Source organism: Eschrichtius robustus, chromosome 1, assembly GCF_028021215.1.
Source record: "Eschrichtius robustus isolate mEscRob2 chromosome 1, mEscRob2.pri, whole genome shotgun sequence".
Taxonomy (NCBI): Eukaryota; Metazoa; Chordata; class Mammalia; order Artiodactyla; family Eschrichtiidae; genus Eschrichtius; species Eschrichtius robustus.
In genome coordinates this window covers 130,518,351-130,545,674 of record NC_090824.1, presented here as the reverse complement: position 1 = coordinate 130,545,674, position 27,324 = coordinate 130,518,351, and the positions used below count along the sequence as shown (strand labels likewise).

Here is a 27,324-nt window from a genome sequence, read left to right as displayed (position 1 = left end):
AACGTTTGCGATTGCATTGTTTGGTTTGGATAACTTAAATTTATAATATCCCAATTTACCACTAATTTTCAGCTGTTTTAGATGCTGTGCTTTTCTTTATCTTGTATTCTCTTTAACCCATCCAAAAAATATTTCAGCTAAGTGAAATGTGGATGTTCCCTCCTTGAATGCTAGATGCAAGGAAGCCGTTATCTCCGAACTCTAGAGGATGTACTCTCATCACTTCAGATGAGAAAGCTGATGCAGGAGAAAGGAGCAGGAGCATGGAGATGCAGTTAAAGCAGGCTTCCGAGTCATTGCCTGGTTTTAATCCTTCCAGGCACTTACTACTTTGTAACCAAAAGGCATGAAAACCTCTGAGCTTCTACTTATCCACCTGACGTGGGGTCTTACCAGCATGGGATTGTTGTACAGAACGACGCCTGAGATTAGCACAGTGCTGGCCTTCATTTAGGTGAGCTATGGATGGGGAAAGTGAGGAAAAGTAGGCACTTACCATGTGGATGTAGATCATCTTTGTTTTATGACACATTCCTTAGTGCTCCGCGATGCCCTTTTCCATGTCTAAATTTGAACCATGACATCTATGTTCTCTCATTGTATCCCACCCACCTCAGGTCCTAAATTATTTACCCTACCTTATCTTTATCAGATATGAATGCCTTAATCTCTAAAAATTTGAGCTTTACAAAAAGGGTAACGTGCTATATATATGTTATTTACTAAGACTTGCTTTTAAATCTCACTCTGTAAGAATCCCTCCATATCTGTAGTTTCCACCACTGACAACTTAGGGCCACTTATTTGATGGACCTCTGAGATTTTCATTTTTCAGCACTGCTTTAAACATTACCAGAGATGTATCTTGATGTCCAATTTTACAGGATACACCAGCCACTTGCCCAAATGGCTACAGTAACATATACAAATGGTCCTGTACACTGGAGTGAGGACGGTTGGGGCCAGGAAGTCCTGCTCAACTCCTCAATCCCATGTCCCCAGCTATTAATTGCACAAATGTCCCAAGTGCCTGGCACCTAACATGCTCTGAATACACAAGAATCATGTTATATAAATCCAAGTTCTAGGGTGGCCCTGGCATTTTGAAAAGCGAACCAATTTCCACTTCACACCACCATTCAATCACCTCTCCCCCAAAAGCTACTTCATTTATTAGTTTTTCAGAAATCTGAGGGCTGGATCACCCCCAACAGTGACTCTTATTCAGGTCTAGAGGACAGAGCCTGTAATCATGAAGTCACGTGGGTAGTCCGGACAAGGTGTCTGCTCTGAACCTTTCTCCTCCTGCCTCTCCATGCAGTTCTCAATGCTGCACCCAGCTTCTTCTTTCAGGAAGAGACCACTGAAAGCCACAGTTCATCTTTACACAACACATCCCCAGAACTATCAGTAAGACCAACAGCAGCAAAGAGCTCAGCTTTTTATTGAACGTGTTACTAAAGAGGTTTAGTCAAAAAGACCAAAGCCCATGTCATCATCAGACTCTTCAGATTCTTCTTTCTTTGCTTCCACTTTCTTCTCCTCAGCTAAAAACAAAACAAAAAATAGTCAGTTACCTCTCTCAAACTCCAAAGAGCTCCAGGCCCTTCAACTTACGTGGTCAAAAATACCCTAGATTTCCCTCATCAAACTATGCCTCTGGTTTTAACATTTCTATACATCATCTACTCTTAGCAAATGAAGAACAATTTTGTCTATAATACTTTTAATCTCCACGCTCTGATACCAGGTTTCCTACCTGGGGCAGCAGTGGTGGAGGGGGCGGGACCTCCTGCTGGTGCAGCACCAGCTGCTGGGGCAGGTCCACCTGCCCCCACATTGCAGATGAGGCTCCCGATGTTGACATTGGCCAAAGCCTGCAATACACATGCATATATAGGTAAATGCTTAGTTCTGTCCTTTTGTTCCAGCACCAAAATGCTGGCTTAACTTGCTAGGAGAAATTTCAAGCTTCCTTAAACACTCAAACCAAGATGCTTTCCACAGTTCATGTCTCCTCTTTAGGGTGAATTCAGTTTTTTATACTATGTAATTCTAGGACTTTTCCCAAGGGAATTCACTGAAGATGATTTAGGAACGATGTTTCCAATCTTTCAAGTCTCCAGGTTGAAGGACACGAGGTGAATAGTTAGAGGCTATCAGTTTCACTTGCCAGAGATTAAGTAGCCTACACAATGGAAGGTAACCAGTGCTAAATTCCTAGGGTAGGAATCCGGTTTTCATTAGTCTATTACCTCCTGGGTGACCGTTTTATGAAGGAATGACCTGGTTAATATATTTTCCTCATGATTTTAGAACAGAAGTAAAGAGAAAGCAGAGTCTGAGACCAAGAGAAAAAGACATAACAAAGCAAAACCTTAATTACCTCCTAGAGATAGAAATGAGGAAATTATTGCTCATACTTGGACAAGTCCAGTGGAATTCTGGCACTTCTGGAGGTTAGAATGAGCACCTGACTTAATGGTCTTCCAAAATTTGCTTCTCCAAATCACTGCCACCATCACCTTACCTTTGCAAACAAGCCTGGCCAGAAAGGTTCAACATTTACACCAGCTGCTTTAATGAGGGCATTGATCTTATCCTCCTAAAACAAATAAAAACGGCAATCCATCAGACAGCAAAGTTTAGCTTTCGTAAATGTCTCCGAAATACTGCAAATTGAAAGCAAATCACTCGTAACATGGGTACAAAACTACGTTTACCCAGTTCAAATATTCTATCGGCATCGCATGTGTGCTAATTTAAGACGACTCTTTCTTCCACTCTAAAGGCAAAAAAAAAAAAAAAAGCCTCCGCTCTTGTGTGCCAGGTACTTTGCACGGCCTCGAGTTCATCGCTGCCACTTCACAGGCCGGGACTTGCCCAAGTCACGCAGCTATTTTAAGTTGTGAGGCAAGGCCAGAGGTGGAGCAGAGCCTCCACACCACGCAGCCAGGCCCCAGGGGATCTTCTCAAGAGCACGAAAGGAAATCACACCAAATGGAGGTATAAAGCGTCCTGGGGCATTTTCTAGCTACGGATGAGGCTGCCCACGTGTTGCATAAGTTTCTCTAAATACAGGTTCTCAAAGCCCGAGCGCGCCGCCGCCAAGTGAAAGCCACTCCCTCCGGGGCGGGCACGTGGCCGAGGCCCCAGGCCGCCCCGCACATGGGACCACCCGATGGGAGCCCGTCCCGCCCGTCCCCCTCCGTTGGGGTGTCGATGGCCGCGGCTCCGGCCAGAAGAGTCCGCCCCGGACACCTGCGAAGGCGGGGAACCTGCGCCCCGCCACCGGCCCACGCCCGCACTCACCGTGACCGTCACCTCATCGTCGTGCAGGATGAGGGCCGAGTAGATGCAGGCGAGCTCCGAGACGGAGGCCATGGTGCGGACGAGTGCTAGGCAGGGTCTGCCGGGCGCGGTGCTAGTCGCCGGATGAAGTGAGGATCTCACCCCAACGCGGCCTTAGCTTCCTCGGAAGGACCGAGCACCTTAGCGGAAACTGAGGAAAAGGAAGTGCCCGCCTTCGCGCAGCTTCTTATACTAGCCAAGCGGACCAATCGGCGCCCGAGCCTACCGGAAGAGGCGGGACTAGAACATCTCGCGACAACACACCAAAGACGCCTGCGCAAACACGTATCTCGCTCGTTTGCGGGTTCAAAAAGTTAATAGGCGTTTGCAGACGCTAGTTCTCGAGGCTTGGGTAAAAACTTAGGGCTTGTGAACAGTAAAAATATTTTTAGCAAAAAGTTGCCTAGATAAACAGGTATCACTTCCACCTGCTGTAGCCCGTGTGAGAGTGTTTAAGCAGGCAGTGACCTGCTGAAGAGCAGGAAACAGGTTTTAACCTGGAGGTCCCGGTGCTTAGCGCAGCTTCTCGGATAAAATGCTAAGTGAATATAGGAGAAAATGAGAAACCTGCAACGTTACTGTAGCAGAGGCATTTGAGCGCCTACTGTGACCCAGGCACTGAGCCACACTCTGCAAGGATTCATTTAATTCTCACCCAGCATAAGAGGTAAGTACTATTATCTCCATTTTGTGGATGGCAAAACTAAGGTGTAGGCCCGGTAACTGCACAAGATTCCGCAGTTACTACGAGGCCGAACCTGGATTTGGAATCTAGGAACCTAAATTCAGTGCTTCCTTCTTGTGTGTGCAGAGAGGGATGGGTTTGGGGATTATGAGTAAATTTTGTCTTCTCTTTTTTTTTCCCCAAAGCATAAAAGATATATTAGGAATATAGGGGAACTTGCCACTTAAGCTTCATTTTTTTTTTTTTTTTTTTTTGTAAATAAGGGAACCCGTGGTTGGATGTAAATGCCTTGAAACTGTACTTGTGATGTTAAAAGACCTCTTGATGTAACTGCTGTCTGGCTAGGTGCTGTATTGCCTTCTTGTGTCCTTTGAAGCTAATGAAACTGGTGTTGGGTTCATGCTGAGTGGTTTTCTTTAGAATTTTTTAAATTGAGGTATAATTGATATATTAGTTTCAGGTGTACAACATAATATTCGACATTTGTTTGTACTGGGAAGTGGTCATCATAATAAGTCTGGTTAACATCCATCAATCATACATAGAGAACAAATTTATTTGTGATGAGGTCTACTCTGTAAGCAACTTTTCAGTGTGTGGTACATTATTCACAGTAGTCACCATGCTGTACCTTACATCCCCATGACTTATTTATTTTATAACTGGAAATTTGTAGCTTTGATCCCCCTTCACCAATTTCACTCAGCCCCGCATCCCCACCTCGGGCAACCGCAAATCTGTTTCCTGCATCTATGAGCTTGTTTTTGGTTTTTTGGGGTTTTTTTTTGTCTGTTTGTTTAGATTCCACATATAATGAGGTCATATGGTATTTGCCTTTCTCTGACTTATTTCACTTAGCATAACGCTCTCAAGTTCCACCTATGTTGTCTCAAATGGCAAGAGTTTATTCTTTTTTTGCTGAATAGTATTCCATCACATTTTCTTTATCCATTCATCTGTTGGTGGACACTTAGGTCGTTTCCATGCGTTGGAGATTGTAAATAATGCTGCAGTGAACATGGGGGTGCAGGTATCTTTTTAAGTTAGTGTTTTTCGTTGTCTTCTAGTGAATACTCAGAATTTCTGGATTTTTTTTTTTTTTCTTCCCATGGACCCAACTCATGTTTAATAGCACCGATGTGTAGCAGGGACACGAGATTGACTGATGGAGCCCTGCCCTAGGGGCTCACAGTCAATCCAGAGACGCAGCGCTGGGCGTGAGTGCTGAAGCAGCCAAGTGCACGAGTGGGCATGTAGGCAGGACTCCTGAAGAGCAGAGGGGAGGGCAGCGCGGGCCCAAACAAGACTAGCTGCTAACACAGCAGGCAAGTGCCTGGAAGGGAGCCAAGACTGGCGAGGAGGCCCCGCACCCCACCCTCCTGCATCGAAGCTGTCCCAGTGGGCCAGGGCTGCTGGTAAGCCTGTACATAGGGAAGCACCCTTCTCTGCCAAGACACCCTCCCACTTACACTGAATAATGAGAGCAGCTGCTTCCTCCATGCAGCCTTCCTTAACTTCCAGTCCAGAGGACAGGGGACACAGGGAGCAGAGACTGGGGCAGGGGTCAAAGCAGACACTACAGGAGTTAGGTCCAAAAGGGCTGGCACGGCGGACCCAGTCCAGTCCCAGCCAGCACCGAAGTGGGTGGGTTTGGGGGGGAGTAGTTACAAGGACTGTACAAACTTGATGGGAACTGATCTACGCAGCTCTTTCCAACTAGCGGGAACAGGCCAGCTGAGAAGGCGCTCCCCAACAAGGTGTGGGGATGCAGCCGAGAGCCCAGTGGGAGGCAGCCTCTGGGCCACTGAGGGAGTCGGAGAATGAGGGGCACGGAGCAGAGGCCATTGTCCTGCTGTGCCCTCGGGTGGCGGTTTAAGGGGCACTGTTTGTGCTGAGACACGGTAGACGCCAAACAAGTGCATCTCCTGCCCAGCAGTGGGGCAAGTGGACAGGGCACTACCTGGTGCACTATTATCTAGAGTTGGCTGGCAATGCCACACTGTCCTGACAGGGGGCCGTGGGGTTCCCTGGTCACACAGGCCACTTCATGACAAGGGGGCACTGCCACAACTGCCCGGGCCGTGTTTGGAATCCAGTGCTGTGGGTTGGGGCATGGGACAGATTATAGTAGTTTTAATTTTCGAAGGAACCTCCATACTGTTTTGTGTAGCGCCTGCACCAATTTACATTCCCACCAACAGCGCATGAGGGTTCCCTTTCTCCCCATCTTCGCCAACACTTGTTAGCTCTTGTTGATGATAGCCATTCTTAACAGGTGGGAGATGATAGCTCATTGTGGTTTAAGTTTGTGTTTCCCTGATTAGTAGTGATGTTGAGCACCTTTTCAAGTACCTGTTGCCCATCTGTATGTCTTTGAAAAAATATCTATTCAGATCTGCCTGTTTTTTAATTTGATTGTTTTTTTTGTTATTGAGTTGTATGAGTTTTTAATATATTTTTGGATATTAACGCTTTGTCAGGTACATGATTTGCAAATATCTTTTCCCATTCAGTCGGTTGCCTTTTCATTTTGTTGATAGTTTCCTTTTCAGTGCACATGCTTTTTAGTTTAATGTAATCCCACTAATTTGTTTTTGCTTTTATTGCCTTTGCTTTTGGAGTCAGATCCAAAAAATCATCACCAAGATCTGTGACAAGGAGCTTACTGCTTTATGCTTTCTTCTAGGAGTTTTATGGTTTCAGGCCTTACATTCAATTCTTTAATCCGTTTTGAGTTAATTTTTTGTGTATGGTGTAAGATAGTGGTCTACTTTCATTCTTTTGCATGTGGCTGTCTAGTTTCCCAACGGCATTTATTGAATATTGTATATTCTTAGCTCCTTTGTCATAAATTAATTGACTGTATATGCATGAATTTATTTCTGGGCTCTCTATTCTGTTTCATGGATCTATGTGTTTGTTTTTATACTGTTTGATTACTATAGCTTTGTGATGTCTCCAGCTTTGTTCTTCTTTATCAAGATTGCTTTGGCTATTCAGGATGTGTTGTGGTTCCATATAAATTTTAGGGTTGTTTTATTTCTGTGAAAAATGCCATTGGAATTTTGACAGGGATTGCATTGAATCTGTAGATTGCTTTGGGTAGTATGGACATTTTATCAGTATTCTTACAACCATGAGCATGGAATATCTTTCCATTTATTTGGGTCTTCAGTCTCTTTCATCAGTGTCTTAACTTTTCCTTTATTTTTGGTATTTTGAATTGTCTAGAACGTGTATGTGTATCATTTATTACATATCTGAACCTTAAATTTAACTCCTACTAACAAAATGGTAATCTTTACATTTCATCATTTCCCTCTTGGAATTTGCCTAGTTTCCTGGAAAGGTGATTCAGTTTTTTGTTTTTTGTTTTCCCTAGGAACCTGCTTTGTTTAATCAATGCCATTATCTCATCGTCCCTGACCAAACATTTCCATTGGAATCCCCCAATTTAGAGTCCCACTTGGGTTCATCTCATCCACAAATGTAAACATATCTTAATATCCCAAACTTTTTTTTTTTTAAGTGATGGGAGTGTCAAATCTTCTAGATTTGTACAAGTTTTGTTTCCCATCTTATCTTTTTTTTAAAAAAATATATTTATTTATTTATTTATTTTTGGCTGTGTTGGGTCTTCGTTTCTGTGCGAGGGCTTTCTCCAGTTGCGGCGAGCGGGGGCCACTCTTCATCGCGGTGCGCGGGCCTCTCACTGTCGTGGCCTCTCATTGTGGAGCACAGGCTCCAGACGCGCAGGCTCAGTAGTTGTGCCTCACGGGCCCAGCCACTCCGCGGCACGTGGGGTCTTCCCAGACCAGGGCTCGAACCCGTGTCCCCTGCATCGGCAGGCAGACTGTCAACCACTGCGCCACCAGGGAAGCCCCCAAACTTTTTAAAAAGCTTTTTAAAAAAAACTATCAAGGTTTCTAAAAACAAAACTTGTTTTGAGTTTTCATCTAAATCTAGGAAGCAGTTATAGTGGAATTTGGGAGGAAAAATGTAAAATTATTGAAAAATTGAAATGTTTCCAAAGCCAGAATGAATCAGTCCAAAACATACTTCCCTCACCAGTGTACTTAACAAAAAACCGATCTGGTGAATATAATACATATCAACACACAGTAAAACAAGATTTTTCCCATTTTAAACTATACTAATAAGAAATAGGTTTTTTTATTGAAGTATAGTTGTTTTACAATGTTGTGTTAATTTGTGCTGTACAGCAAAGTGATTCAGTTATACATATATGTACATTCTTTTTTTTAATATTCTTTTCCCTTATGGTTTATCATAGGATATTGAATATAGTTCCCTGTGCTATACAGTAGGACCTTGTTGTTTATGCATTCTATATATAATAGTTTGCATCTGCTAACCCCAACCTCCCAATCCATCCGTCCTCCAACCCCCTCCCCATTGGCAACCACAAGTCTGTTCTCTGTGTCTGTGACTCTGTTTCTGTTTCATAGATAAGTTTATTTGTGTCATATTTTAGATCCCACATACAAGGAATATCATATGGTATTTGCCTTTCTCTTTTTTTTGAATTTTATTTATTTATTTTATACAGCAGGTTCTTATTAGTCATCAGTTTTATACACATCAGTGTATACATGTCAGTCCCAATCTCCCAATTCATCACACCACCACCCCCAGCCCCCGCCGCTTTCCCCGCTTGGTGTCCATACATTGGTTCTCTACATCTGTGTCTCTATTTCTGCCCTGCAGACTGGTTCATCTGTACCATTTTTCTAGATTCCACATATATGCGTTAATATATGATATTTGTTTTTCTCTTTCTGACTTACTTCACTCTGTATGACAGTCTCTAGATGCATCCACATCTCTACAAATGCCCCAATTTCGTTCCTTTTTATGGCTGAGTAATATTCCATTGTATATATGTCCCACATCTTCTTTATCCATTCGTCTGTCGATGGGCATTTAGGTTGCTTCCGTGACCTGGCTATTGTAAATGGTGCTGCAGTGAACATTGGGGTGCATGTGTCTTTTTGAATTATGGTTTTCTCTGGGTATATGCCCAGTAGTGGGATTGCTGGGTCACATGGTAATTCTATTTTTAGTTTTTTAAGGAACCTCCATACTGATCTCCATAGTGGCTGTATCAATTTACATTCCCACCAACAGTGCAAGAGGGTTTCCTTTTCTCCACACCCTCTCCAGCATTTGTTGTTTGTAGATTTTCTGATGATGCCCATTCTAACTGGTGTGAGGTGATACCTCATTGTAGTTTTGATTTTCATTTCTCTAATAATTAGTGGTGTTGAGCAGCTTTTCATGTGCTTCTTGGCCATCTGTATGTCTTCTTTGGAGAAATGTCTATTTAGGTCTTCTGCCTATTTTTTGATTGGGCTGTTTTTTTAATATTGACCTGCATGAGCTGTTTATATATTTGGAGATTAATCCTTTGTCCGTTGATTCGTTTGCAAATATTTTCTCCTATTCTGAGGGTTGTCTTTTCGTCTTGTTTGTAGTTTCCTCTGCTTTGCAAAACCTTTTAAGTTTCATTAGGTCCCATTTGTTTATTTTTGTTTTTATTTCCATTAGTCTAGGAGGTGAATCAAAAAAGATCTTGCTGTGATTTATGTCAAACACTGTTCTTCCTATGTTTTCCTCGAAGGGTTTTATAGTGTCCAGTCTTAGATTTAGGTCTCGAATCCATTTTGAGTTTATTTTTGTGTATGGTGTTAGGGAGTGTTCTAATTTCATTCTTTTACATGTAGCTGTCCAGTTTTCCCAGCACCACTTATTGAAGAGACTGTCTTTTCTCCCTTGTATATCTTTGCCTCCTTTGTCATAGATTAGTTGACCATAGGTGTGTGGGTTTATCTCTGGGCTTTCTGTCTTGTTCCACTGATCTATATTTCTGTTTTTGTGCTAGTACCATATTGTCTTGATGACTGTAGCTTTGTAGTATAGTCTGAAGTCAGGGAGTCTGATTCCTCCAGCTCTGTTTTTTCCATCAAGACTGCTTTGGCTATTTGAGGTCTTTTGTGTTTCCATACAAATTTTAAGATTTTTTGTTCTAGTTCTGTAAAAAATGCCACTGGTAATTTGCTAGGGATTGCATTGAATCTGTAGATTGCTTTGGATCATATAGTCATTTTCACAGTATTAATTCTTCCAATCCAAGAACATGGTATATCTCTCCATCTGTTTGTATCATCTTTAATTTTTTTCAGCGTTGTTTTATGGTTTTCTGCATACAGGTCTTTTGTCTCCCTAGGTAAGTTTATTCCTAGGTATTTTATTCTTTTTGTTGCAGCGGTAGATGGGAGTGTTTCCTTAATTTCTCTTTCAGATTTTTCATCATTAGTGTATAGGAATGCAAGAGATTTCTGTGCATTAATTGTGTATCCTGAAACTTTACCAAATTCATTGATTAGCTGTAGTAGTTTTCTGGTGGCATCTTTAGGATTTTCTATGTATAGTACCATGTCATCTGTGAACAGTGAGAGTTTTACTTCTTCTTTTCCAATTCGTATTCCTTTTATTTCTTTTTCTTCTCTGATTGCCATAGCTAGGACTTCCAAAACTATGTTGAATAATAGTGACGAGGGTGGACATCCTTGTCTTGTTCCTGATTTTAGAGGAAATGCTGTCAGTTTTTCACCATTGAGAATGATGTTTGCAGTGGGTTTGTCATATGTGGCCTTTATTATGTTGAACTAGGTTCCCTCTATGCCCATTTTCTGGAGAGTTTTTATCATAAATTGGTGTTGAATTTTGTCAAAAGCTTTTTCTGCATCTATTGAGATGATCATATGGTTTTTCTTATTCAATTTGTTAATATGGTGTATCACATTGATTGATTTGCGTATATTGAAGAATCCTTGCATTCCTGGGATAAATCCCACTTGATCGTGGTGTATGATCCTTTTAATGTGCTGTTGGATTCTGTTTGCAAGTATTTTGTTGAGGATTTTTGCATCTATGTTCATCAGTGATATTGGCCTGTAGTTTTCTTTCTTTGTGACATCTTTGTCTGGTTTTGGTATCAGGGTGATGGTGGCCTCGTAGAATGAGTTTGGGAGTTTTCCTTCCTCTGCAGTTTTTTGGAAGAGTTTGAGAAGGACGGGTGTTAGCTCTTCTCTAAATGTTTGATAGAATTCACCTGTGAAGCCATCTGGTCCTGGACTTTTGTTTGTTGGAAGATTTTTAATCACAGTTTCAATTTCAATGCTTGTGATTGATCTGTTCATATTTTCTATTTCTTCCTGGTTCAGTCTTGGAAGGTTATGCCATTCTAAGAATTTGTCCATTTCTTCCAGGTCGTCCATTTTATTGGCATAGAGTTGCTTGTAGTAGTCTCTTAGGATGCTTTGTATTTCTGCGGTGTCTGTTGTAACTTCTCCTTTTTCATTTCTAATTCTATTGATTTGAGTCTTCTCCCTCTTTTTCTTGATGAGTCTGGCTAATGGTTTGTCAATTTTATCTTCTCAAAGAACCAGCTTTTAGTTTTATTGATCTTTGCTATTGTTTTCTTTGCTTCTGTTTCATTTATTTCTGCTCTGATCTTTATGGTTTCTTTCCTTCTGCTAACTTTGGGTTTTGTTTGTTCTTCTTTCTCTAGTTCCGTTAGGTGTAAGCTTAGATTGTTTATTTGAGATTTTTCTTGTTTCTTGAGGTAGGCTTGTATTGCTGTAAACTTCCCTGTTAGAACTGCTTTTGCTGCATCCCATAGGTTTTAGATCGTCGTGTTTTCATTGTCATTTGTCTCTAGGTATTTTTTGATGTCCTCTTTGATATCTTCAGTGATCTCTTGGTTATGTAGTAATGTATTGTTTAGCCTCCATGTGTTTGTGTTTTTTACGTGATTTTCCGTGTAATTGATTTCTGACCTCATAGTGTTGTGGTCAGAAAAGATGCTTGATATGATTTCAGTTTTCTTAAATTTACTGACGCTTCATTTGTTACCCAAGATGTGATCTATCCTGGAGAATATTCTGTGTGTGCTTGAGAAGAGTGTGTAATCTGTTTTTGGATGGAATGTCCTGTAAATGTCAATTAAATCTATCTGGTCTATTGTGTCATTTAAAGCTTGTGTTTCTTATTAATTTTCTGTTTGGATGATCTGTCCATTGGTGTAAGTGAGGTGTTAAAGTCCCCCACTATTATTGCATTACTGTCGATTTCAACTTTTATAGCTGTTAGCAGTCGCCTTATTTATTGAGGTGCTCCTATATTGGGTGCATATATATGTATAATTGTTATGTCTTCTTCTTGGATTGATCCCTTGATCATTATGTAGTGTCCTGCCTTGTCTCTTGTAGCATTCTTTATTTTAAAGTCTCTTTTATCTGATAATGAGTATTGCTACTCCAGCTTTCTTTTGATTTCCATTTGCATGGAATACCTTTTTCCATCCCCTCACTTTCAGTCTGTATGTGTCCCTAGGTCTGAAGTGGGTCTCTTGTAGGCAGCATATATATGGGTCTTGTTTTTGTATCCATTCAGCGAGCCTGTGTCTTTTGGTTGGAGCATTTAATCCACTCATGTTTTAAGGTAATTATCGATATGTATGTTCCTGTTACCATTTTCTTAATTTTGGGGGGTTTGTTTTTGTAGGTCCTTTTCTTCTCTTGTGTTTCCCACTTAGAGAAGTTCCTTTAGCATTTGTTGTAGAGCTGGTTTGGTGGTGCTGAATTCTCTTAGCTTTTGCTTGTCTGTAAAGCTTTTGATTTCTCCATTTGAATCTGAATGAGATCCTTGCCGGGTAATCTTGGTTGTAGGTTCTTCCCTTTCTTCACTTTAAATATAGCATGCCACTCCTTTCTGTCTTGTAGAGTTTCTGCTGAGAAATCAGCTGTTAACCTTATGGGAGTTCCCTTGTATGTTATTTGTCATTTTCCCCTTGTTGCTTTCAATGATATTTCTTTGCCTTTTATTTTTGTCAATTTGATTACTATGTGTCTTGGCATGTTTCTCCTTGGGTTTATCCTGCCTGGGACTCTCTGCACTTCCTGGACTTGGGTGGCTATTTCCTTTCCCATGTTAGGGAAGTTTTCGACTATAATCTCTTCAAATATTTTCTCTGGTCCTTTCTCTCTCTCTTCTCCTTCTGGGACCCGTATAACGCGAATGTTGTTGCATTTAATGTTGTCCCAGAGGTCTCTTAGGCTGTCTTCATTTCTTTTCATTCTTTTTTCTTTATTCTGTTCCATGGCAGTGAATTCCACCATTCTGTCTTCCAGGTCACTTATCCGTTCTTCTGCCTCAGTTATTCTGCTACTGATTCCTTCTAGTGTATTTTTCATTTCAGTTATTGTATTTTCATCTTTGTTTGTTTGTTCTTTAACTCTTCTGTGTGTTGGTTCTTTAATTCTTCTAGGTCTTTGTTAAACATTTCTTGCATCTTCTAGATCTTTGCCTCCATTCTTTTTCCGAGGTCCTGGATCATCTTCACTATCATTATTCTGAATTCTTTTCCTGGAAGGTTGCCTATCTCCACTTCATTTAGTTGTTTTTCTGGGGTTTTGTCTTGTTCCTTCATCTGGTACAAAGTCCTCTGCCTTTTCATTTTGTCTGTTTTTCTGTGAATGTGGTTTTCCTTTTACAGGCTGTAGAATTGTAGTTCTTCTTGCTTCTGCTGTCTGTGCTCCCTGTCTTTCTCTTTCTGAATTACTTCACTTAGTATGATAATCTCTAGTTGCATCATGTTGCTGCAAATGGCATTATTTCTTTCATTTTTATGGCTGAGTAATATTCCATTGTGTATATGTACCACATCTTCTTTATCCATTCATCTGTCAATGGACATTTAGATTGTTTCCATGGCTTGGCTATTGTGAATAGTGCTGCTATTAACATAGGAGTGCATGTATCTTTTTTTTTCTTTTAATCAAAGGGAGAAGTTATTTTTTTCTTAAATATATGTTTTATTTATTTTAGTACATTACAGTTGCCATTCTTTTTGATGCTCTAATTATCTTGTTTCTGACCGGTGGGAGCCATTTCCAGTTGTCTCTTGAGTCTTCTAATATCCCGATAGTCTTTAATAGCTTCTTTGACTTCTGATATTCTCTTTTTTAAAAAAATATTTATTTACTTATTTATTTATTTATTTTTGGCTGTGTTGGATCTTTGTTGCACGGGATCTTCATTGCAGCATGGGGGATCTTTCATTGCGGCACACGAGCTTCTCTGTAGTTGTGGCATGTGGGCTCAGTAGTTGCGGCATGCGGGCTCTCTAGTTGTGGCGCGCGGGCGCCAGAGCACGTGGGCTCTGTAGTTGTGGCGTGGAGGCTCCAGAGCACATGGGCTCTGTATTTGCGGCACGCGGGCTCTCTAGTTGTGGCTTGTGTGCTCAGTAGTTGCAGCGCGCATGGTCTTAGTTGCTCCGTGGCATGTGGGATCTTAGTTCCCCGACCAGGGATTGAACCCGTGTCCCCTGCATTGGAAAGTGGGTTCTTAACCACTGGACCACCAGGGAAGTCCCAGGGTGCATGTATCTTTTTGAATTACAGTTTTGTCTGGATATATGCCCAGGAGTGGGATTGATGGATCATATGGTAATTCTATTTTTAGTTTTCTGAGGAACTCTCATACTCTTTTCCATAGTGGCTGCACCAACTTACATTCCCACCAACAGTGTAGGAGGGTTCCCTTTGCTCCACATCCACATCCAGCATTTGTTATTTGTAGATTTTTTAATGATGGCCATTCTGACAGTGTGAAGTGGTACCTTATTGTAATTTTGATACGCATTTCTGTAATAATTAACGATGTTGAACATCTTTTCATGTGCCTATTGGCCATCTGTATAAGAAATACTTTTTGAATTAAGTTAATACTTTGTTCCACAAGTTGTTTTATAACCGTAGTAACAAAACCTGAACCTTAGAGTGCGAGAAAGGTAAATTATAGGCTCGTCTCAGTTATGAATGTAAACATATTCCAAAATAAAATACTACGGTCAGTTATATCTCAATTAAACTGGGGGGGAAAAGCCAAAAAATTAATGAACTGAATCTGTACTGTATGTAAAAATATGGTATATCATTACTAAACAGGATAGTTCAACATAATGAAATCTATTAAAAATAATTCATTAACAAAGAGGAAAATCTACATGAACTTCTTATAGACTCAGAAAATCACTAGATAAAATTAAGTAACTATTCCCATAGATTGTAGAAAACTGGGTTAGAAGGTAACTTCCATATCCTAAGGTATCTACCAAAAATGTACAGTAAACATCATACTTAATGATGAAACTTTAGAAACAAACTCCTTAAAATCAGGAACAGAAAAGGATGCCTGCTTTCTCTGCTTCAGTTCCAATTACTATTTTAGAGTTTAGCCATCTCCGGAAGATAAGAAAAAGTATTAAAATTGGAAAGTCGTAAACTTCATTATTCATAGATGATATGATTGTTTACCCAGAAGTTCCAAGAGGTTCCATAGACAAACAGTTCAGGTTAATAAGTAGTTTGGCAAGGTTACTAGAGTCAAGATTAATATACAAAACCCAGCAGCATTCCTGTACTCAGCAGAAGTCAATTAGAAGATACAATATTAAAAAATATACCTCAGGGGCTTCCCTGGTGGCTCAGTGGTTGAGAGTCTGCCTGCCGATGCAGGGGACACGGGTTCGGGCCCTGGTCTGGGAGGATCCCACATGCCGCGGAGCAGCTGGGCCCGTGAGCCACAACTACTGAGCCTGCGCGTCTGGAGCCTGTGCTCTGCAACAAGAGAGAGGCCACGATAGTGAGAGGCCTGCGCACCGCGATGAGGAGTGGCCCCCGCTTGCCACAACTAGAGAGGGCCCTCGCACAGAAACGAAGACCCAACGCAGCCATAAATAAAATAAAAATAAATAAATAAAAAATTTAAAAAAAATATATATATATATACCTCATACAATAGCAATTAAAGTCATATGGTTTCTAGGAATAAATCTAACAAGATGTGGATGGCCATCATTTTAAAAGTCGTAAAATTTTATGGAACAACATCAAAAGCAAACTAAAAAGAGTGATATATTCACAGATGGAAGGATCTTTTTTTTTTTTTTTTTTTAATTATTTATTTTTGGCTGCGTTGGGTCCTGGTTGCTGCACGCAGGTTTTCTCTAGTTGCGGCGAGCGGGGGCTACTCTTTGTTGCGGTGCATGGGTTTCTCATTGTGGTGGCTTCTCGTTGTGGAGCATGGGCTCAAGGCGTGAGGGATTCTGTAGTTGTGGCTCACGGGCTCTATAGTACAGACTCAGTAGTTGTGGTGCACGGCTTAGTTGCTCCGTGGCATGTGAGATCTTCCCGGCCCAGGGCTCGAACCTGTGTCCCCTGCATTGGCAGGAGGATTCTTAACCACTGTGCCACCAGGGAAGTCCGGAAGGATCTTAAAGTGGGTAATTCTCTCCAAATTGTGTAATTTCAATCAAAATCCCATTATGCTTTTCAGTGGAATTTGACAAATTGACCTTAAGTTTTAATGGAAGGATCAAAGGCCATTAATAGCTTTCTAGGTTATAAGGGAGGATTAACTTTAATGTAAATTTCACTGAGGGCACAAACTGTGGTTTACTGCTGCATTTCTTATTCCTAAAACAGTGCCTGGCACATAGGAGGTACTCAGATAAATACATACGGAATTAATTAAAAAGTGTTATTGACATACAAATAAACAGACCATCAGAACAGAGAACCCAGACATACACTCTGTTTGTAAGGGAACTTGGTAAGGTCAGAGGTATGGCTTTATAAGTGGGAAAGAGGTGGTTAGGGGGAAGAGTACCTTTTCAAAAACCAGCAGTGGGACAACTAGTTTTCTATCTGTATGGGAGTGGGGAAAGAATGTTTTTAATTCCCTCCTCATACCATACATAATGTGAAAAGCAAAACTATAAAATTTTAGAGGAAAACATAGGAGTTTTTCTGTGATATCAGTGTATGAAAATTTTCATTAGGCACAGAACAGAAAGGAAAAGATTGATGTGTTTGATAACATTAAAATTGAAAGCTGTTCTGTTGGCCAAAAGGTTCATTAGTTTTTTTCCGTAAGATGGCTCTAGTAGCACTTAGTTGTCTTTAACTTCATTCAAAACAGTTTCGTTAGATTATACGTGACAGTTGAAATATCAGCACGCATTTAAAAAAAGATTGATCAAAATTGGTAAATTTTTGTGTAGCCATTTTCATATTGAAGACGGAAGAAAACAACATTTTTGGCATATTACGCTTTATTATTTCAAGAAAGGTAAAAACACAACTGAAACGCAAAAAAAGATTTGTGCAGCGGATGGAGAAGGTGCTGTGACTGACCGAACGCGTTAAAAGTGGTTTGCGAAGTCTCTTGCTAGAGATTTCTCACTGGACGGTGTTCCACGATCAGGTAGACCAGTTGAAGTTGATAGCGGTCAAATCGAGGCATTAATTGAGAACAGTCAACATTATACCACACGAGAGGTAGCCGACATACTCAGAATACCCAAATCAAGTGCTGAAAGTCATTTGTACCAGCTTGGTTATGTCAGTCGAAATGGCCCACCACCAACCACACCAAAGGCTGGTCTTTATCCAAAGAAGGTGATGTTGTGTATTCGGTGGGATTGGAAGGGAGTCCTCTATTATGAGCTCCTTGTGGAAAACCAAACGGTTAATTCCAACAAGGACTGCTCCCAGTTAGACCAACTGAAAGCAACACTCGATGAAAAGCATCCAGAATTAGTCAACAGAAAATGCATAATCTTCCATCAGGATAATTCAAGACCACATGTTTCTTTGATGACCAGGCAAAAACTGTTAACAGCTTGTGGACTTCCCTGGTGGCGCAGTGGTTAAGAATTGCTTGCCAAAGCAGGGGACACGGGTTCGATCCCCGGTTCGGGAGGATCCCACATGCTGCGGAGCAAATAAGCCCGTGCACCACAAATACCAAGCCTGCGCTCTAGAGCCCGTGAGCCACAACTACTGAGCTCATGTGCCACAACTATTGAAGCCCGTGCATCTAGAGCCTGTGCTCCACAACAAGAGAAGCCACTGCAATGAGAAACCCGTGCACCACAGCAGAGTAGCCGCCTCTCGCCGCAACTAGAGAAAGCCTGCGCGCAGCAGTGAAGACCCAACGCAGCCAAAAATAAATAAATTTATTTATTATTATTAAATTTATAAAAACTGTTACAGCTTGGCTGGCAAGTTCTGATTCATCTGCCATATTTACCAGACATTGCACCTTCAGGATTTCCATTTATTTTGGTCTTTACAAAATTTTCTTAATGGAAAAAATTTCAATTCTCTGGAAGACTGTAAAAAGCATCCAGAACAGTTCTTTGCTCAAAAAGATAAAAAGTTTTGGGAAGATGGCATTATGAAGTTGCCTGAAAAATGGCAGAAGGTAGTGGAACAGAAGGGTGAATACGTTGCTCAATAAAGTTCTTGGTGAAAATGAAAAATGTGTCTTTTATTTTTACTTGAAGACCGAAGGCACTTTTTGGCCAACCCGATAAAAGCCAAAAGTCTGAAAAAACCAAGTCTGAAAAACTGTCACAGCCAAGAAGAGCCTAAGGAAACACAATGACTAAATGTAATATGGTTTCCTGCGTGGAATTTTGGGAAAGACAAAAGATATTAGGTAAAAACTAAGGAAACCTAAATACAATATGGACTTTAGTTAATATATCAATACTGGTTTATTAATTGTAACAAATATATTGGTGTGTTAAAAAATAGGGGCAGCTTGTCAATCAGTGGGGCTTAACCGCTGGTTGTGGCCAGGGAAAGAAACAGTCAAAGAGAGCCCTGCCGAAATCACTGCCATCCCAGAGTGACTGTGCATGCTCAAGGCTGCTCCATCTAAGAGCAACGTTAGATGTTTCGCAATGTGGGAGAAAACAGACTTCACTAGACTCATCAAGCCAATCACTAAACAAATAAGCAAAAAGCCAGAGAACCAATACCTAGTCTTGCTATATTACCTAAAATGTCTAGTTTCCAAAGGGAAAAAGAAAGAATGCAAGACATACAAAGAAAGGAAAACCTACATGTTTGGGGAAATAGGCAACAAAAACTGCCAGTGAGAACAATCGCATATTAGATTTAATAAAGACCTTAAAGTAGCCATTACAAGTATGTTCAAAGGACCAAAGGAAACCATGCTTAAAGAAACAAAGGAAGAAGTGTTGACAGTGTCTCATCAAATAGAGAATATAAAGAGATTATTAAAATTAATGACTTTTTCAGTAAATTTCAAAAATTTTCAATAAAGATATCATTAAAAAGAAAAAAAATAGGGACAGCTAGCTGTGAGATATGTGGGAACTCTCTGTACTATCCTCCAATTATTCTGTAAGTCTTAAACTTTTCTAAAAATTAAGTATTTATTTATTTGGCCGCACCGGGTCTTAGATGCGGCATGTAGGATCTTTGTTGCAGCATGCAGGCTCTTAGTTGCAGCATGCGGGATCTAGTTCCCCGACCGGGGAGGATTGAACCCGGGCCCCCTACATTGGGAGCGTGGAGTCTTAACCACTGGACCACCAGGGAAGTCCTTTAGGTTTTTTTTTAAAAAATACTATAACCAAAGTGGGAAAAGAAAGTCAGATTGGGAGAAGATATGAGGCCCAGAGTACCCAAAGGATATATAAAGTTCTATAAACCAATAAGAAAAGACTAAAAACTAGTCCTGTTTTGTAAAACATCAGAAATTATCAGGTAAAATTGACAAGGGCTAAGAAATTTTTAGTTAAACTATAAAAATGAGTCACAGTCATTAGCAAAGTAGTTAACAGCTTTGATGTCAGACTTGGGTTTAAAAATCAGCTCCATCATTTATGACTTTGGGGGGTCCTTGAGCAGGTCATTAACTCTTTCTATCTATTTCTTCACCTGTAAATGATAAATAACACCTTTACAGGGCATCAGAGACTGAGCATCCAATTAACTACAGCTATTCTTCATGACTATTTGAGAACTATTTAAGCAAAACATCAACTGCCCATGCATTTCCCTTTATTTTGTGTAGTTCAGGGGCTTACTAGATTGAACATACTGTGCAGACATTCTACTACCCCACGTTCCCGTATCATAGTAAAAACTTACTGTTAAGATGTATTTCACAGGAATTCCCTGGCGGTCCAGTGGTTAGGACTCCACGCTTCTGCTTGGGACCCGGGTTTGATCCCTGGTCAGGGAACTGAGATCCCAAAAGCCACGTGGCATGGCCAAAAAAAAAAAAGTATTTCAAAAGACTAAGCAATATGATATTTTAAAAAAATAAAAATAGTCAAGAAATAGAAAGATGAAATACAGTAGCATCTGTTGAGAGAGGTGCTCTGAAGCATTCTAGAAACACACCTATGACACTGCTTACTACTATACTATTAGTGACAAGAAAGTGGATTTTGTCTTTTTCCTTAACCTTTGAATCTGCGTTTGGCTAGGACTAATATCATGCCTTCACTATTAATAAAAAACAGATAAACTATAATTTTAGTAATAAAAAAGTTCAGCCTCAAAAAAAAAAAAAACTGACTTAGAGAAAAATGTATGTTCACCCAGATAAGAATGGATATTTCGCCATGATGTTCAATAGTACTTCTAATTTATGTTGTCCCCCAACCTTGTTTTTTGTTGAAATGTCTAGAAGAGCATACTTAATACATGTATATTATGGTTGTCAGGCAATTCGTTGAATTTGTGAATTCAGTGGCAAATTATATTATCTAGTGCTTTCTTTTTTTTTACAATTGCAAAAATCTACTTTTCGTTTTTTATTGAAATATATTTGACATATAACCTTGTGTAATTTTAAGGTGTTCAACACCTTATAATGTATAGTTAGATCATTTATATATTATAATATTGCCATTGTAGCAATACTTAGCACCTCTATCACATTTCATAATTATTCTTTCTTTTTACTAGTTGGAATAATCAAGTTCTAGTCTCTTAGGAAGTTTGATGTTTATAATACAGTATTGTTGTCTATATTCACTGTACTGTGTGTTATATCTCTAGGGCTTATTTATACTTGCTGCAAGTAAACTTAACATCTTTCCTGTCCTCCCACCTCCTATCCCCAAGTAACCACCATATTACTCTCGAGTTTTACAAGTTTGGCTTTTTTAAATTCCACATATAAGTGACATCAGACAGTACTTGTCTAACTTACCTCGCTTAGCAAAATGTGCTCAGGGTTTATCCATGTAGTCTCAAATGGCAAGATTTCATTCCTTTTTATAGTTGAATAATATTCCATTGTTATTATATATAACACATTTTCTTTGTCCATTCATTCATTGGTGGACGCTTAGGTTGTTTCCATGTCTTGGCTGTTGTAAATAATGCTGCAATGAACATGGGGGTGTAGATATCTTTTCAAGGTAGCATTTTCGTTGTCTTCATATAGATACCTAGAAGTACTTATGTATTATTTATCTTTGATGTCTGGATCATATGGTGGTTCTACTTTTAATTTTTTGAGGAACCTCCATACTGTTTTCCATAGTGCCTGCACCATTTACATTCCCACTGACGGTGCGTAAGGGTTCCCTTTTCTTCACATCCTTGTCAGCACTTGTTATCTCTTGTCTTCTTGATGATTGCCATTCTTAACAGGCATGAGGTGATAGCTCACTGTGACTTTAATTCGCATTTCCCTGATGATTAGTGATATTGAGCATCTTTTCATGAACCCATTGGCCATTTGAAAGTATTCTTTGAAAAAAATGTCTGTTCTTCTACTCACTTTTTAATCAGATTGGGGTTTTTTGTTTGTTTTTCTGATACTGAGTTGTATGAGTTTTTTAAATATGTTTTGGATATTAACCCTTTATCTGATACATAGTTTGTAAAAATATTCTCTCATTTTGTAGGTTGCCTTTTCATTTTGTTAATTGTACCTTACTGTGCAAAACCTTTTAAGCTTGATGTACTCCCATTTGTTGATTGTTGATTTTTGCTTTTGTTATTTGTACTTTTGTTGTCATATCCAAAAAAATCAATGCCAAAACCAATGTTGAGAAACTTCTTCCCTATGTTTCATTCTAGGAGTTCTTTAGTATCAGATCTTATGTTTGAGTCTGTGATACATTTTGAGTTAATTTTTGTGAGTGGTGTAAGGTATGGGTTTAATTTCATTGCTCAACATATGTTAATCCAGTTTCCCAGCACCATTTGTTGAAGAAACTGTCTTCTCCACTTTGGGTGCTCTTGGCTCCCTTGTTGAATATTAGTTGACCATATAGGCTGGGGTTAATTCTGGGCTCTTTATTCTGTTCTTGCTCTATGTGTCTATTTTTGTGCCAGTACCATACTGTTTTTATTACTGTAGCTTTGTAGTACAGTTTGAAATCGGGAAGTGTGTGATACCTCCAGCTTTGTTCTTTTTCTTCAAGATTACTTTGGCTATTTGGGGTCTTTTGTGGTTCCATACAAATTTTAGGGTTTTTTTTCTATTTCTGTGAAGAATACTGTTGATATTTTGATGGGGGATTGCATTGAATCTATAGATGGTTTTGAGTATCATAGACATTTTAACAATATTAATTCTTCTGATCCATGAGCACAGATATTTTTCTATTTGTTGTGTCTTCTTTGATTTCTTTCAGCAGTCTTATAATTTTTGTTGTACATATCTTTCACTTCCTTGGTTAAATTTATTCCTGGGGCTTACCTGGTAGTACAGTGGTTAAGACTGTGCACTTCCACTGCAGGGGGTGCAGGTTTGATTCCTGTTCAGGGAACTAAGATCCCACATGCCACGAGGCACAACCAAAACAATTTTAAAAAATAAGTAAATTACTCCTAAGTATGTTACTGTTTCGATGCTGTTGCAAATGGGATAGTTTCATTTCTTTTTCATGTGTTTTCTCCTTAGTGTATAGAAATGCAACTGATTTCTGTATGTTGATGTTGTATCCTGCAACTTTACTGACATCATTGATTAGTTCCAACAGCTTTTTAGTAGAGTCTTTGGGATTATCTTTATACAGGATCATATCACCTGCATTTCTATATACAGGAAGAGTAACTTATTCTTCCCCAATTTGGATGCCTTTTATTTCTTTGTTTTGCCTAGTTACACTAGCTAGGGCTTCCAATACTATATTGAATAAGAATGGTGAGAGTGGACATCCTTGTCTTATTCCTGATCTTAGAAGAAAAGCTTTCAGTCTTTCTCCATTGAGTATAATGTTAGGTTTGCATTTGTTATACATGACCTTTATCATGTTTAGGTATGATCTTTCTATACCCAATCTGCCAAAGGTTTTTATCATGAAAGGATGTTGTATTTTGTCAAATGGTTTTTCTGCATCTATTGAGATGATCAAGTGACTTTTATCTTTCATTTTATGAATATATATTACGTTTATTGATTTGCATATGTTGAACCATCCTTGCATACAAGGCATAAATCCCGCTTGGTCATGGTGTATAATCCTTAAGAGTTCTTGAATTCAGTTTGCTGATAATTTGTTGAGACTTTTTGTTCCTATATTCATCAGGGATATTGAACTATCGTTTTCATTTCTGTGGTGTCCTTATCTGGCTTTGGCTTCAGGGTAATGCTGGCCTCATATCAATAGAATCAGTTTGAAAGTATTACCTTCTCAAATTTTTGTAAGAGTTTGGGAAGGATTGATGTTGATTATTCTTTGAATGTTTGGTAGAATTTGCCAGTGTAGCCATCTGGTCCTGGGGTTTTCTCTGTTGGGAGGTTTATGATTACAGACTTAATCTAGTTGGCTGTTATTGGTCTGTTCATATTTTCTATTTCTTCCTGATTTAGTCTTTTTTTAATTTGTATTTTATATTGGAGTGTAGTTGATTAAGAATGTCGTGTTAGGGCTTCCCTGGTGGTGCAGTGGTTGAGAATCTACCTGCTAATGCAGGGGACACGGGTTCGAGCCCTGGTCTGGGAAGATCCCACATGCCGCGGAGCAACTGGGCCCGTGAGCCACAACTACTGAGCCTGCGCATCTGGAGCCTGTGCTCCGCAACAAGAGAGGCCGCGATAGTGAGAGGCCCGTGCACCGCGATGAAGAGTGGCCCCCGCTTGCCACAACTAGAGAAAGCCCTTGCACAGAAACGAAGACCCAACACAGCCAAAAATTAATTAATTAATTAATTAAAAAAAGACTGTCATGTTAGTTTCAGGTGTACAGCAAAGTAGTTCAGTTATACATATACATGTATCTATTTTTTTCCAAATTCTTTTCCCATTTAGGTTATTACAGAATATTTAGCAGAGTTTCCTGTGCTATACAATAGGTCCTTGTTGTTATCTGTTTTAAATATAGTAGTGTGTATATGTCAATCCCAAACTCCTAATTTATTCCTCCCCTTTGGTAGCCATAAATTTGTTTTCTAAGTCTGGGAGTCTTTCTGTTTTGTAAATAGGTTCATTTGTATCCTTTTTTTTTTTTTTTTTTTAGATTTTGCATATAAGTGATATCATCTGATATTTGTCTTTCTGTTTTTTTTTTTAAATATTTATTTATTTAGGCTGCACTGGGTCTTAGTTGCAGCATGTGGGCTCTTAGTTGCGGCATGCGTACTTCTTAGTGGCGGCATGCAGACGCTTAGTTGTGACATGCGAGCTCTTAGTTGAGACATGCATGAGAGATCTAGTTCCCTGACCAGGGATCAAACCTGGGCCCCCTGCATTGGGAGCTCGTAGTAACCACTGGACCACCAGGGAAGTCCCTTTCTCTGTCTGACTTACTTTACTCAGTATGACAATCTCTAGGCCCATCCATGTTGCTGCAAGTGGCATTATTTTGTTCTTTTTTATGGCTGAGTAATATTCCATTTTATATATGTACACATACATCTTCTTTATCCATTCCTCTGTTGATGGATATTTAGGTTTCTTCCATATCCTGGCTATTGTAAATAGTGCTACAATGAACATTGGGGTGCATGTATGTTTTCAAATTATGGTTTTCTTTGGGTAGGTGCCTGGGCATGGGATTGCTGGGTCATATGGTAGTTCTATTTTTAGTTTTTTAAGGAACCTCCATACTGTTCTCCATAGTGGCTGTACCAGTTTACATTTCCACCAACAGTGTAGGAGGGTTCCCTTTTCTCTACACCCTCTCCAGCATATATTATTTGTAGATTTTTTGATGATGGCTATTCTGACCAATGTGAGGTGATGTCTCGTAGTTTTGATTTGCATTTCTCTAATAATAATTAGTGATGTTGAGCATCTTTTCATGTGCTTTTTGGCCATCTGTATATCTTCTTTGGAGAATTGTCTATTTAGATTTGGGTTGTTTTTGATTGGGTTGTTTTGTTTGTTTGTTTTTGATATTGAGCTGCGTGAGCTGTTTGTATATTTTGGAGATTAATTCCTTGTGGGTAGCATCATTTACAAACCCCATTCTGTGGGTTGTCTTTTCATTTTAGATATTTTAAATATAGTAGCGTGGATGCGTCAATCCCAAACTGTGAACTTATCCCTCCCCTTTGGTAACCAGAAGTTTCTTTTCTTAGTCTGTTAGTCTGTTTCTGTTTTGTGAATAGGTTCATTTGTATCCCTTTTTTTTTTTTTTTTTTTTTACATTCCGTGTATAAGTGATATCATATATTTGAAGTGATTATTGATATCACTCCTTTCTGCCTCCTTTCTTTTTTTTTTTGTTTCTGTCTATCTTTGTAAAGTGGTGGTTTTCCTTAGTGATTTGCTCAGTCTTTCCCCCACTCCCGCCCTTTTTTTTTTTTTAATGTTTCATGCCTCTAGATTTTTGTTTTGTGGTTACCTTGTGGCTTATAATATATCTCATAGGTAAAATAGTCCTTTTCACAGCACCTTGTTTTCATTCACCTACAAAAATTCAACCCTTTTTACTCCTCCCCTTTTATACTTTTGATGTCCCAATTTACCTCTTTTTATGTGTACTTTCATTTGTTTTTATGTCACTAATTAGCATCATTCTGTTTCAGCTGAAGAACTCCTTTCAGCATTTCCTGCATGGCAGGTTTTGTTTTTCTGGGAAAGCGTTTATTTCTCCTTCATAGCTGAAGGTCAACTTCTCTGGATAAAGTATTCTTGGCTGGCCGTATTTATCTTCAACACTTTGAATATGTCATTCCACTCTCTCCTGGCCTGTAGAATTTCTGCTGGGAAATCCACTGATAGCCTTGTGGGGATTCCTTTGTAGGTTACTTTTTTTTTAACCCCTGGATGCCTTTAAGATTTTTTCTTTTTTTCTTTGATTTTTGACAGTTTCATTATAGTGTGTTTTGGAGGTTTTTTTGCATTGAGATAATAGGGTGTCCTGTTAGCTTCTTGGACTTTTATATCCAATTCCCTCCCCAGGCTTGGGAGATTCTCAGCTATTATTTTTTTTAAATACACACTCTTTGCTCCCCTCTCCCTCTCTGCTCCTTCTGGTAGACTATTATTCTTATATTTATTTTCTCATCATATATGAGAGTTCTCGTAGGTTTTTTTCACTTTTTAAAAATCTTAGTTCTCTCTCCTGAGTCATTTCTAAATTTCTACCCTCTGAGTTGCAGATTCTTTCCCAGATCTCATCTGCCTTATTTCCTAAACTTTCTATACATTCTTGATCTCATTCATTGAATTCCAGCTCCAGAATTTGTCTGGTTCTTTTTAAAAACTTCAGTATATTTGGTAAATAACACCTTACATTCAGTAACTTTATTTCTGTATTCTTGAATTGCCTGAGTTTTCTTGCAGCTCAGCAAATAAATCCTTCATCACAGCTGTTTTTAATTCTTTATCAGATCACAGTATTCTGTGCCTTTGGGTTCAGTTGCTGGAGAATTATTGTTTTTCTCATTGTGATACCATATCACCGTGATTTTTCATAGTGCTTGGTAAAATGTGCCCCTGCCATTGAGTTTGAAGTAGCACACATTTTTCTTTTATTAGTTGCTTACTTTGTTCAACACTGGCAATTAGAAACCTTGCTTTTATTCTCCAGAAGGTGGCACCATAGCTCAAGTTTTCGGTTTCTCTACCTGAGCTGGCTCTGGGGCTGTGCTAGGGAGTGCCTGTAAAAAAGCTGGCAGCAGAACGGGCACGTGTGGGCTCAGCCCCTGTGGTTGCCCACAGCCTGGCAGGGAGATCCTCCACTGCAGGGAGCCCCCATAGGGCCATGCATGGACCTCCTGCTGAAATCTGAGGCAGAGGGCAGGGAGTGAGATACTTCAGTGCTCTTTGTTCTTGTCTCCCTCTTTCCACTTCCACTCGTCAGGGAGGTGGCTCCTGAGGAATTCGTGCTGCTAGAGAGAAACAGGTTCCTCCGGCTGTGACCAGCCAGGCAGCCCCTTAGAGGCCTCTGTGAGGGAGGTGGC

General features: G+C 39.7%; 1 protein-coding gene and 1 long non-coding RNA gene across 2 annotated transcripts in view; one reads left to right on the top strand and one right to left on the bottom strand.

Moving 5' to 3' along the window:
- Nucleotides 1–1,411: 1,411 nt before the first annotated feature.
- RPLP1 (ribosomal protein lateral stalk subunit P1) lies at nt 1,412–3,511 on the bottom strand. The gene is made up of 4 exons (XM_068554682.1): nt 3,313–3,511; nt 2,531–2,605; nt 1,760–1,877; nt 1,412–1,547 (listed from the first exon to the last, which is right to left on the bottom strand). Exons 1-4 carry the CDS (start codon nt 3,382–3,384, stop codon nt 1,468–1,470), a joined length of 345 nt encoding a protein of 114 aa, XP_068410783.1. The 5' UTR covers nt 3,385–3,511; the 3' UTR covers nt 1,412–1,467.
- Nucleotides 3,512–3,659: 148 nt separating this feature from the next.
- Nucleotides 3,660–27,324, top strand: part of LOC137771388 (uncharacterized) — a 33,655-nt gene continuing 9,990 nt past the window's right edge. Inside the window, exon 1 of the long non-coding RNA XR_011075359.1 lies at nt 3,660–4,018. This is a non-coding gene — a long non-coding RNA (uncharacterized lncRNA). The remainder of the gene's footprint in view (nt 4,019–27,324) is intronic.

Coding starts and splice junctions, on each gene's coding strand:
- RPLP1 (XM_068554682.1), bottom strand. CDS start 3,384: ATGGCCTCCGTCTCGGAGCTCGCCTGCATCTACTCGGCCCTCATCCTG. Junction 1,878..2,530: donor GGCCAGGCTTGTTTGCAAAG/GTAAGGTGATGG, acceptor TGTGTATTGCAG/GCTTTGGCCAATGTCAACAT. Junction 1,548..1,759: donor CTCCACCACTGCTGCCCCAG/GTAGGAAACCTG, acceptor TTTTGTTTTTAG/CTGAGGAGAAGAAAGTGGAA.